The sequence below is a fragment of the Sorex fumeus genome, unplaced genomic scaffold (genome assembly GCF_029834395.1).
Source record: "Sorex fumeus unplaced genomic scaffold, SorFum_2.1 ptg000030l, whole genome shotgun sequence".
In the NCBI taxonomy this organism is placed as follows: Eukaryota; Metazoa; Chordata; class Mammalia; order Eulipotyphla; family Soricidae; genus Sorex; species Sorex fumeus.
Window position 1 is genome coordinate 11341201 of NW_026606087.1, and position 9631 is coordinate 11350831.

The 9631-nt window shown below is 36.9% G+C and overlaps 1 protein-coding gene across 1 annotated transcript; it reads right to left on the reverse strand.

The window, feature by feature from the left end:
* Positions 1-1015: 1015 nt before the first annotated feature.
* Positions 1016-8472, reverse strand: ZNF215 (zinc finger protein 215). The gene is made up of 5 exons (XM_056116191.1): positions 8028-8472; positions 5343-5431; positions 4028-4160; positions 3621-3713; positions 1016-1890 (listed from the first exon to the last, which is right to left on the reverse strand). Exons 1-5 carry the CDS (start codon positions 8425-8427, stop codon positions 1016-1018), a joined length of 1590 nt encoding a protein of 529 aa, XP_055972166.1. The 5' UTR covers positions 8428-8472.
* Between the last annotated feature and the right edge of the window lie 1159 nt (positions 8473-9631).

Sequence of the window (9631 nt, forward strand, 5' to 3'; positions counted from 1 at the left end):
ATCTGGGAACACAAAGACTATTATGCGACCTAGGGCTGATGGCTCAAAGATATGCATGCAGTGGATAAGCTGGGAGATACCATCCACGAGTCACGGCCTGATGTTTATATGACAAAGTTTATTAGAGGAGAGCATTGGATATATAGGGGCTGAAAGGAATGCATTACATGCAGATCACAAGATGGAAAGAGAAAGGTGTATTACCTGGTTACATCGTATAGAAGTGATGGAGTGTCACGAGGTGTCACGGGACTTCTATGAGCTAATGCAGAGGTGGAAGAATCAACTTTACAAACACTACGGGTATTGGCTCTCCCTATCTCAAGTCCCTGGCTATAGGCAATGCTAACTGATAAGGGATGCCAGTTCCCCTGCAACAGTTTGCCCCCACCAAGGCTGGGCCTTGGGGGCTTTCCAACAGTCTAGACTGTCAGGGAGCTGTGCCAGAACTCCAACACACCAGGATATCCAGAAGTACTATAAGAAACAAAAAGGCAGAAACTTCCTTGCTATTAGAGAGCTCAGTCCTTGGGCATGCTTGCCTTTACTATTATGATATACTGGTTTCTTGTGAGCTTCGTGTAGGAACTAAAAGCTTAAATTGCATTAAATATCAACTCCAAGATTATTACTTGGCTCCTCCTCATACCTACTTTATCAATCAGGCAAAAGTATGTACAGATGAAAATGGAAAATCAGAACAATGATAGGCAAAACCTCATAAGGTAATATTATTTAACCCCAAAGCCTTGTGGTTTCAGTAGCTTAGAAATGCTCAGACATTTTTTGATCCAACAATAGATTTCTATATAATGTTTATTCTGCTATACCAAATAATAATCTTATAATACATCATGCCTTCTCACATTTAATACATTCACGAGATGCAGGATATCTTCAGAGAATTCTTTAATGGGAGTAATTTATTAAATACTATATGAGTTCTCTATTTTTAAAGAACTTTATTTCTGTTACAGTATTTTTTTAGTATGAATTTTCTGTATCTTTATTTCTGTTACAGTATTTTTTTAGTATGAATTTTCTGGTGTTTCTTAAGATTTGATTTTCTGTTGAAGGCTTTCTTACATTCCCCACATATGAATGGTTTCTCTCCAGTATGAATCATTTGATGTCGAATAAGGGTGGAGCTCCGGGTGAAGAATTTTCCACAATCACCACATTTGTAAGAATTATCTCGAGGATAAAGTATTGTATTTATATAATTGTCTTCAGTGTTACTGAACACTTTTTCACATTTGTTGCCTTCAAAGGTCTTTGCTTTGGTATGAAAATTCTGATGCTTAGTAAGGTTTGTCCTTCGGTTGAAAGCTCTCCCACATTCACTACATTTATAGGGTTTCTCTCCTGTATGAATGATCTGATGTCGGATAAGGGATGAACTCTGGCTAAAAGCTTTTCCACACTGATAGCACTTATAGGAAAATGTCTTGGGGAAATTTTGTGGGTGATGGTCATCTTTATACAGGTTGATAGCATTTACACATTCCGTATCACCTGAATGTTGCTTACTTTCTGAGTGCAAATTAAATTTCAAGTTAGTTTTGAAGTTGAAGGATGCCTTTTTCACAGATATTCCTTCTTGAATATAAATAACTGAGTTAACTGATTTAGCATCAAAGCTTTTCTTATTTTCACAACATTCTAAATTTCCTTCCTTAGTGCTATTTGTCTTAAGAGTAAAAGGTTCTTGTGGTAAATTTATGTCCCAGTGTTCCTGTTTCCTATACAGCCAAATGTCACTCTTCCGAGCTTCCAAAGAAGCGATTTCACTCACAGTCTGTCTTGTCATATTCACTTGAGAGCATAATTCTTCTCCAAAAATTATCGACTTTGTAACTGAATCTTGACGTTCTAAAATCATTTCCCGATCTATGAAAGTAAAAATAAACAAATAAATAAATCCCAAGAATAGGAAGGCGTAAAAACCACTTAATTTAGGAAAAGACACTGTAAATATGAGAGATTAGAAAAATTATGAAATATGAGAAGTGCTATTTGGATATGAGAATATAGATGATTTGGTGCAATGTCACTACATGCACTCTGAAAGGAGAGCATATAAGCTCAAGCTATCACTGATCCATAACTAGAATACTCAAGTAACACATGGTCTTCATTTGTCTAGCATCTTGTCTTTTTTCCCACAATGCCAATTGTAAGCCTTAGAAATACCAATTTAACCCTATTTTTAGGAACATTTCTTCAATTATAGGCAGTATACCTTTTTAATCAGTTAAAAGCAAAAGTGCATTCATGTTTCTGTTTATCATAAAATTCCAATTACTCTCTATATTTAACAAAGGCAGAAAAATGTGTAACATAAAGAAGTTTTTCTAGGATTAAAATTCCTCTAATTCTAAAGGTGTTTTGATATTCTTACACATATTCTTGGACTCATAATTTTACTTGTTCTAATAAAGGCTGAGTGTTCTTCTATTTACCACTGGTATTTATTTCCCTTAACAAAGTTCTTCCTACCTAAAAGTTGCTATTTTCCTTAGCTTCTGATGAAATATACCAAATCGCTAATGCTAATAATTTAAAAATCAAACTTATATTTCTCCTATTTCACATAACTTCATGTGTGCCAAATTATTTTCTCTTCTTGATAATCTACTGAGAGTATCTCGCCCCCATGGCAGAGCCTGGCAAGCTACCCGTGATGTATTCAATATGCCAAACAGTAACAACAAAGTCTCCAATGGAAACGTTTCTGGGCCTGCTCGAGCAAATTGATGAACAACAGGAGGACTGTGATTCTAATTTCAAATAATTATCAACTGTCCCAGTCTAGAAGCTAGACTACTACAAGTTAGAATCTCCTGGGAATAAAATAAGAATAACAATTGTAGTTTTCTTCTCTTTGACTTAGAAGTACAGACTGGATGGTGTGGGCAGATCATTTATTCCTTAATTCTTAATTTCTCTTTTATCATCACCATTTTATAAAAAATAAACTCAAGACTAAGTTGTCTACTCAATAAAGCAAGGAGAAATCAAGGAACCTAAGGTAAGTCTGATGGCCAAACTCAAGCACTTAATATATACTATATGATCTAAAGGACTATGATTGGTTTGAAGCTGACCTTTTCTCTAAGTAAGTTGTGACTTTGTTATGACTGACACACTTCTAAACTTTTACCTGCTCTAAATTAGAAAGTTGAAGTATGATGCTTTGCTCATAAAGGCTTTGTATAAAATAAAACAAAGAAATAAAAGTAAAGCAAAGCATCATACTTCAACTTTATATTGTGAAGTAAGCTAATATTTATACAGCACTACTGTGACAGTGCACAAAGTGTCACATATCATCAACTCATTTTATCCCCAGAGTAACATGTGGTAGACACCCTTGTTAACTTTACAGAAATAAGAAGACCACATAGCTTTAACTCAAAATCTATGTTACTACCCCACAGCACTATTTTGCCTGTTCACATCAGAATAAGAATCTGTTAAAAAACAAAAACAGTGGTGACTATTTTTCTTCTTCAAAATTTAAATGTTATTTCCCGAACTATTGACTAGAATTCTAGATTGCACAATGTGTATTTAACAAACAGAAACTTTACAAATGTCTCATATTTACTAGTTCTTACCAAAACCTGTTTGTCGAATTTCTTGCTCCGTCATCCATCTTTTTTTTTCACTCTCCAAACTGGAGACATTAACTGGCTTAGGTAGTAGGTGTTCTAACCAAGGAGAAAATGAAAACCAAAAAATATAATTCCCATTTTTATATAGGAGAATATTTCATCCCAATGATGTAGTCCAAGAACTGCTAAAAAGTTGAGAAACCACCACAGGCCTGTAATTTCTAGCTCTACATCAAAAAGGATTCAACCAGATCAGCAGGATTCTACTACTGTGCCCAAAGCATATCAGGACATCTCAATCTAAACCCACAAAACCTTGACTACATTGGCTGTCCTATAGTTCATAATAGTAGAGAAAGAGATTTCAAGAGAATCTTTAAGGGCAGATTCAGTAAATATGGAAAAGCCACCTTTATGCAATGAATTCAGATTCTTAAAGTTCTCCAGCATCACATCCCTGTAAAGATTCTTTACAGCAGGGTCCAGTTGCCCCCACTCTTCTTTGTTGAATTCCACAACCACATCTTTGAATGTCACTGGTTCCTACAACATTAGGTTCATTTTTAATCAAGGTTACTTTTCAATATATTAACAGAGAAGAAACAAATTGGGAAAGAACAGGGCAGATGGCCACAATAATCAAGTTTTCTTAAGGACTTATCAACTCTAGGAGATTGCAAAAGGAAAAACTGAATGCAATCCTTAATCTTTATATTTTTCTAGTTTACATTTTGGTTGAGGAAGAACAAAGAGCTGTAATAAAGAATATAAGTAATTTATATTTAAAAAAGTTAAGAACAGAAAGCACCTAGGGTTGTTTTGAGGGAAGTTTGTATTCAGGATGTAAACTCTGCTAACAGAGGAATGAGGCCAATTAAGAAATACAACTTAATTCTTTATGCAGGTTTTACACTCAGTATCTCCTTGACAGACAGTCCTTCGAAATCTATGACCCAAAGAGGGATTCTCCTAGTCAAATCTTTGCTGTAATATACTTTATCTTTTCCTTGTAATAATTAATACTATTGGCAATGACAATGATCTTACTAGAATGATTTACTAGAATGCCACCACCTCAAGGCAGGAATATTCTTTTATTTACATCATACCCCCAGCCCTAAGAGAAGTGCCTGATATACTATGTACTGCATTAATAATCATTTATAAATAAGTTCCCGCATATATTATCAAGTTCTCCAACCATCCATTACTGCATTTCTCTCTACTATTAACAACTTTGTTACCACTGGCACCTTCAGTTATACACACACACACACACCGGCTCTTCCCTTCTGCTAGCTTACCTTTCTGAATAAGTACTTAGACTGAGTTTTACTGAACATCTAGCTTGAAATATTCTGTTTTCACTTTGAGTGATGTATTTTTCCTGATATTCATCTACCACTTTGGATCCTTTGAGGTTTCATCTGCTCTTGCTTAGACAACAACATTGTTCAGGATTCTGCACTTGACTTTCTTCAGTTTAAATATCAGACTTCTTTGGGTAGGATCTATTCTATAGTTTCAATTATCATTTTTAATCTTCAGGGAATAGACGCACACAGGCAATATGCAAAAATGAAATGTTTTAGAAACCTATTAACTAAAATAGGTTTTTGTCTTGAGAGAGAGTAAGAGTCTCACGGCCTTTGATGAACTGTGCTTGACAAAAATTTGAAGATCAAAAAAGAAAGGCATGAACAGTAGACTGAAACGTGAATTTACCTGGCATATGCCTATTTGAGAGTGTGTTTCCATGTCTTTATTCTCATTGTTCTCCTTCTGGAGTAGGACAGAATCTTTGCAGGATGGCGCTAAAGAAAATGATGAGAACATGAATGAAACAAGTTGTAGCTGTGCTTTAAAGAAACTTTAAATGATCATTGGGCTATTAACATGCTTTTCTTGAGAATTATCTTTAGAACTTTGAAAAATATCAGACGCTACAATGATGGAGGCCCAGATTCTACACTTTGTCAAAAGATCTAAAAATAGCTGGTAATTCTTCCAGGAGGTTAGGACTAACTACTGAATTAGAAAGAAGAGGGTGAAACTACACCTGGTGGTTCTTAGCGATCACTCCTGGAGGTATTCAGGGTACTATATGGGATGCTGATCATATGAACCTGGGTTAGCTGTGTTGCAAGGCAAGCACCCTACTTGCTATATTATCACTCTGTCCCTGAGCGTAAAAGTAAAACAATTTTTTTGTTTGTTTTTTTGGGTCACACCCAGTGATGCACAGGGGTTACTCCTGGTTCATGCACTCACAATATACTCCTGATGCTCGGGGAACCATATGGGATGCTAGGAATCGAACCCGGGTTGGGCCGTGTGCAAGACAAACGCTCTACCCGCTGTTATCACTCCAGCCCCAAAGTAAAACAATTTTAAATCTGCAGTTAAAGCAAATTTTAAAAAGGAATTTTAAGTCTTTCAGAGCTAATGCTTAAAACTTAGCCATCACAAACTAATATTACTGGAAGCTATAAACATTTTATTCAGCCAGACCCTCCCTCAAACACACTAGGGAGAATTCTACTCAAGGGCTGTTTTCTTCTTTTTTTTTTTTTTTTACATTTTTTTTTTCCCCTTTATTTTATTTTATTTTTTTTAAAGTTGTAGATTTACAATTTTTTGTGCTTTGGTTTCAATTATACAATGATCAGATACCCATCCCTCCACCAGTGCCCATTTTCCACCACCATGGATAATATCCCTCCCACCCCCATCCCCCCATCCCCCCGTCTCTGTGGCAGGGCAATCCCCTGTGTTCTCTCTCTCCTTTTGGGTGTTGTGGTCTGCAAAAGAGGCATTGAGTGGCAAACATGTTCAGTCCATAGTCTACTTTCGACATGCATCTCCCCTCCTGGGTGGATCCTCCAAACATCCTTTATTTGGTGCTCCCTTCTCTATCTGAATAGAAGGGCTGTTTTCTTCTAAGTGGCTAGTATTATGTTATCCATAGGCTTAAACCACAAAATTCAAAAACCAATGCAATTATATAACAAAAGTTCTAATCTTCCACTGTGAATGTGTAACTGAATTCAAAGATAATTCAAACCACTGCTTGAATTAACTACAGATAATTCTGGAAGCTAATTTCTCTCACAGAATAGTTATAAATTATGATCAACGTAATAACTGAAAATAAACCTTATTTTAAGTAATATACACCTGATGGTATCAACATGGCTAAAATCAGCATGTGAAGTATGCTGTGGAAGACATCTTCAAAGTATTAGAGGGTTGGGAAAGTATGTTTATCAGTTCATTTTTACAAATCAGGGAAGAACTGGGTGCTTAAAAACCTGAATTTATCATCAACATACCATGTGAATTCTGGGCGAATAAAAGAGCCTAACTTTATTCAGAACTGCAATACTTTGTAAAGCTTCAGTCTGCTCAATCCTCCTGTTGGAATCCATACAAGACTGACTTATTTTAATTTTTCTTAGAAATGTGAGATGTATTGAAAAGGTGCAAAGCTGATGAACCTTCAGGGTGATGACAGGGTGTCAGGCTCTCCCTTAATATTTTCCTTCCCTACTTTTCCCCTGCCCATCTACTTCTTAAAATTTTACAACTTTCTAAAACTCAGTCCATTAAAAGTAAAAAAATATATATATGTATATTGTCAAATTCTCTGTAATACATTTTCTTTCTTCTAATCCTTACATCCAGCTTAACCTGTAGTTAATAAATCCTTTAGGTTCAAAGTCCTTTGTTTTCCCAATATTCCCTTCTTCTTTAATATCTGATCTATTACCCTAGTCTCTTACCTGATTTTCCTGATTTTAGAAATCTTGGGTCCACTTTTCATGTAAGACATTGATAAACTTGTTCTAGACACTAAATATTTTTGGCTCAGCAAGAAGTATAGTCTCTGCTATAACCAGCTCTGGTCACAGCATGAAAGCAACTGTAAACAAGCATGTAAATGAGTGGCTATGACTCCCCAAAATATCCCCCCAAAATATCACCAAAAATGTACCTGGTTTCTGTGGATCATTTATTGACCCCTGTTTCACAAACATCAACAGTGCTTTTTTGTTTTGGGGGGGAACGGTAGGGGGTTACCCAGCTCTGTTCTCTGGGGACTCTCAGTCATGCTCAGATGACCATATGCAGTGCCCAAGATCAAACTCGGGTTGGCTGCATGCAAAGAAAGAACATATCCCCTCTCCTGCCGTAACAGTGCTATTTTAAAAAGCCAACTCAAATCACTTACCTCTCCTACCAACTTATGAAATCTCACTATCTCTCGTGCTTAGGGAACAATGTTCAGGTTTCCAATACTGTAAAGTCCTTCACAGCCTGACCTGTGACACCCTCCAGCTTCAGAAAAAGATAATGTCTTTTCCTATGGGAAGGGTTAACTAGTCTGCCTCTATTTTTCTGTATACTTACCTTTTACGTTAAGCATTTCAATCACATCCTCTAAGCAGGTCACCATATCCTTACTATTATTTGGATGGTGTAAATTCACCCAAATCCTGACCTCTTCAGGCAGTATTGTTAAAAACTGTTCCAGCACCAAGAGTTCTAGGATCTGCTTCTTTGTATGAATCTCAGGTCTTAGCCACTGAAGACAAAACTCCCAGAGTTGGCTCAGGGCTTCGTGAGGTCCAGAAACTTCCAAATACTTGAATTGTCTAAATTTTTGACGAGAGGCCTCAGAATCATACATCTCCAAGACAGGGATGGCTTTCTGTTTCCAAAATACATGTGCTCCAAGAACTTCATTTTGTTCATAAGAAGTCAGATTTTGGGGCTTTGAGATAGCCATTAGCCTGCTCAAAAGTTGCATCTTCCTAGTGTAGTTCAAATGTTTTACCAGAAGATTCTGATAAATCTCAGGTTTGCATAAGGGAACACTTCCATATAAATATGCAGAGTGATTTTCAGTAAGAGAAAAGTTGCAGGAGCTTCAGACACAAAGACAAGTATGGAGAAACTGAAAAAGAACACAAATTATGACCAAGACAGTCAATATAAATTAGCATAGTGTTGACAAAATAGTACAAGTAATCTTAAAATTGCCCAAAAAGGGTAGGGGAGATAGGATGGAGGTATGGTGCTTGTATTGCATGTGGTTGACCCAGATGTGATCCCTGTACCACATCTGTTCCCCTAAGCCCTGCCAGGCATGGTCCTTGTGCAAAGAGCCAAGTGTTTGCTCTAAGAACAGGCCGGTGTGCCTCCCACCCACCCACCCAAACAAACAAACAAAGGAAACTAGGAATTCTCCATCCTCAAATGTAAAAGTTTACTCATCCAACAACTTCTCATGAAAGAGAAAAACAGAAGGTAGAACGAAGAATAAAGGAATTAAGGCACTTGCCTTGCATATGGCCAGCCCAAGTTTGATTACTAGCACCAGATGGTCCTCCAAGCATTGACAGGTGTAATGTGCCTCCACCCACCACAGCAGAGGCCAGAAGTTGCCCCTGAGTACCACCAGGTATAGCTAGCCCCAAAGTTCAAAAAGTAAAAGAGAAAAACATAACTCAAAAACGTGATAACTGAAATACTTCTTTGATAATACCTCACAATTTAATTGTAATTAGCTTTTTTTTAACAGAAAACTCATTTTTTGCTTTTAAGCAAAACAAATATCCTATAGGCAGGGCATTTTAAGTTATCAAGACATTTCATACTGGCAATACCTAAAAAAAAACTCACAAAAACTCAAGTTCTCCTGACAATGCTAATAAAATTATATGACATGAGTAGAACTGGTAACAAACATGCAAATCAAAGAAAGGACAATTATTTACAAAATCTGAGAATAAATATCTGTGAGTAATTGCACTATCAAGGCAAAAATAAAAAAGCATTCCCGGGGCTGGAGCGATAGCACAGCGGGTAGGGCGTTTGCCTTGCACGCAGCCAACATGGCCGACACAGGTTCGATTCCCAGCATCCCATATGGTCCCCCGAGCACCTCCAGGAGCAATTCCTGAGTGCATGAGCCAGGAGTAACCTCTAAGCATCACCGGGTGTGACCCAAA

Bases quoted from the DNA above. Each gene is read 5' to 3' on its own strand.
- ZNF215 (XM_056116191.1), bottom strand. From the start codon at position 8,427: ATGCAACTTTTGAGCAGGCTAATGGCTATCTCAAAGCCCCAAAATCTG. The intron at 5,432-8,027 runs GTAAGTATACAG...CATTTTCTTTAG, and splicing joins TGAAATGCTTAACGTAAAAG to CGCCATCCTGCAAAGATTCT. The intron at 1,891-3,620 runs GTAAGAACTAGT...TTACTTTCATAG, and splicing joins AATTCGACAAACAGGTTTTG to ATCGGGAAATGATTTTAGAA.